Source organism: Anopheles aquasalis, chromosome 2 (genome assembly GCF_943734665.1).
Source record: "Anopheles aquasalis chromosome 2, idAnoAquaMG_Q_19, whole genome shotgun sequence".
In the NCBI taxonomy this organism is placed as follows: domain Eukaryota; kingdom Metazoa; phylum Arthropoda; class Insecta; order Diptera; family Culicidae; genus Anopheles; species Anopheles aquasalis.
The window spans coordinates 72,948,147-72,950,646 of NC_064877.1; the positions used below are offsets into that span (position 1 = coordinate 72,948,147).

The following is a 2,500-nucleotide window of genomic DNA, read 5'->3' on the forward strand; positions in this document are numbered from 1 at the left end:
GAAAAACAAAACCAAACTTAGCAAGGATGAGCTGGAGCTGGAGCAGATCGTCGAGATCGAAAAGGAGCAGTTCGATCAGCGGCGAAAGGAACTGGCGATGATCGAGGTCGAGAACAGGAAGCAGAAGACAAAGAACAAGGAGGAGCTGATCGATTCACTGATGGCTAGTTACGAGGATGCGAACGCTATTGTGGACAAATTTGCTCAGAAAACGGCCGAGAAGGTGCAACCGCTATTACCGAAACCGGCGGCACCCGCGAGCCAGGTACCGAAACATACCCACTTCTCTTCGGGCATAGCGACCGGGTTCCAGGGACAGCACGGGTTTATGGCGGTGCCAAAGCCTGAAGAGGGGCCTCTGTATGCCTACGAGAAGCAGGAATTCTCTACCGATGGTCCGACACCACCAACGCTGGAAGATGTAATCAACAACGGATATATTAGGCATATACGGTAAGTCAGGAAGGGAGCGCCAGTCCTAGCTGCTGTTGGTTATTTACTCATAAACCTTTGAATTGATTTGCAGAACTGAGAATGTGGCCGAGAAAACGGGTGGATTCCAAACAAACCTGTCCTGCCTGCGAGCCATTCAGGAAGCGTTGGCTGGGTTGTATCACGGTTGAGCCAAACTGTACAGCTTTCGTTGCACGTTAATAAAATTACTTTTTGTACTTTAAATTGTAAACTCCCGTGTAGTATGAAATGGAGGTAAAATTCCATAAGCCGTAGAAATATTCTGAAAAGTATAATGCCCTCAAAAATACGTGTCTAAGCCCTAGCAAGCCAGCCAATAGGTTTTGTTCTTTTGAACCGCATTGCTCGTTGCCTGTAGCAACGACCGTTGCCTGTAGTCACCGTTTGTTTCAGGTAGAAAGTCTATCAACCTCTGTGCCTATCGGTGGGGGTGTTTGGAAGAAGATTCATTTACCGTTCGGATAGTAACAAGCCGCACCGAAAATGTTTAAAAAACGCACACCGACTCTGAAGCGAAAAGGTCGGTCCACAGACGGCGATAGTAGCCCACCTGCCAGCGAGACAGTGCAATCAGCTTGTAGTAGCCGTAGCGTTGCAAACGAAACCGCGAACGAAATGAGTCTCCTGGAGGCCAGTGTACTGATTAACGACGACAGTGGCGAGGTGCGTGAGAACGAGCTGTTGCTGGAAGAGGACGACGAAAACGATGTGACGAAGGATCTGAACTTTAGCCGCATGTCACCGTCGCTGTTCCCGGTTTCACCGAAAAAACCGTGTCCAACAGGTGATGATGGCGTGAATGTTACTGCTACACCACTTCCGAGTCCTTCCCGACCTGATCTATTGGCGGAAAAGCTAGGAGCAAACTCTGTCCCCAGTGCCGTCAGTGAGTTTTATAACAGGGCATCTCCCGAGCCATCGGCTGGCGACATTTCGACATGGGCTACTTCTTTCGAAATGACGACTCCTGCTATAGCCAAAGGACCTGGTTGTTGCACGGCACCGGGACAGGATTGTCGGACGCATCGGCAAACGATAGCCTTCGCTATCCAGGAGCTTAATGCGATGACGGACGAAATGCTGCAGTTCATCCAGGGTTTCGAAACAAAGCACCCGTCGTGCAAGGATCCAAGCAAGTTGTGAACTTCAGGGACGCTGATTAGCGCTTCGAATCAGTAGAGTTAGAGCATACCACGAGTTACAGGAAATAAATAAGACGAATACATTCGGATAAGATTTAAAAAAAAAAACACTCAAACGAAGCTCTTCAAGAGATGTACACATATAGTTTCTATTTGTTCTTCATCCATATTTCTATGACATCCTCCAGGTCTCCGTCGCTCTGGCTTTGTTGTGTGCACAAGTAAAGTAAATGGAGGCGCGAGCTAAATCGGCCTAATCGTTACAGTAAGAATTGTGGATTTCAAAATGAATATCACATGTTTCATAAACATTTGTCAGGGTAGCGATAACAAAAACATGAAAACCGAATTAATCGGATGTCTGTGGACTAAAACTAATTAGCTTATCGGGGAAATATTGAAATGAAGATCATGTGCGCACAACGCAGCACCATCCATCGGGATGATCTTACTATTCGCCTGATACGATTGATCGAACAATAGTAGCTGCTCTCTATCTCGATCTCCATCTCGCACTCTCCCTCTTTCTCTCTCTCTCTCTCTCTCTCTCTCTCTCTCTCGCTCTCTCGATAGTCTGATTCGGTGTTAACAAGAAGTACCGGTCCTTATCATAGTTATTGATATGTTTTGCAATGTATCTCTCCCTACGATCTCATGCATTAAATGTACTGATATGTGTTGTTTGCCTCGGGCAGGTTGTGGTTTCTTCGCTACCTCTAAACAGGCGTGTAAGAAGTGGTTTGTAAGGTGTTCGGGGGTGTTCTCACGAGGATCGAGGGGGCGTTTACCGATACTGCGGGGTTCTCTTATTTGTACACTGATATGTCATTGATCTTCACTGCGTCGTTCACAATCGAAAGGGCTCACTCATGATCATAGTCCAG

The 2,500-nt window shown here is 47.1% G+C and overlaps 3 protein-coding genes across 3 annotated transcripts in view; 2 read left to right on the forward strand and 1 right to left on the reverse strand.

Moving 5' to 3' along the window:
• LOC126581566 (CDK-activating kinase assembly factor MAT1) overlaps window positions 1-685 on the forward strand; it is a 1,658-nt gene extending 973 nt beyond the window's left edge. The window contains exons 2-3 of the mRNA XM_050245308.1: window positions 1-453; window positions 527-685. The exon at window positions 1-453 is cut by the window's left edge and continues 522 nt beyond it. Of these exons, the coding sequence (XP_050101265.1) occupies window positions 1-453; window positions 527-623 (550 nt within the window). The 3' untranslated portion in view covers window positions 624-685. The remainder of the gene's footprint in view (window positions 454-526) is intronic.
• Window positions 686-961: 276 nt separating this feature from the next.
• Window positions 962-1,651, forward strand: LOC126581393 (uncharacterized). Its single transcript, XM_050244999.1, has one exon. It carries the CDS (start codon window positions 1,090-1,092, stop codon window positions 1,615-1,617), a length of 528 nt encoding a protein of 175 aa, XP_050100956.1. The 5' UTR covers window positions 962-1,089; the 3' UTR covers window positions 1,618-1,651.
• Window positions 1,652-1,740: 89 nt separating this feature from the next.
• Window positions 1,741-2,500, reverse strand: part of LOC126581392 (ITG-like peptide) — a 15,222-nt gene continuing 14,462 nt past the window's right edge. The window contains exon 7 of the mRNA XM_050244998.1: window positions 1,741-2,500. This exon is cut by the window's right edge and continues 2,574 nt beyond it. The gene's annotated coding sequence lies outside the window, so the exon portion shown is untranslated.

What these genes read in the sequence shown, in the direction of transcription:
- LOC126581393 (XM_050244999.1), top strand. Translation starts at nt 1,090, where the DNA reads ATGAGTCTCCTGGAGGCCAGTGTACTGATTAACGACGACAGTGGCGAG.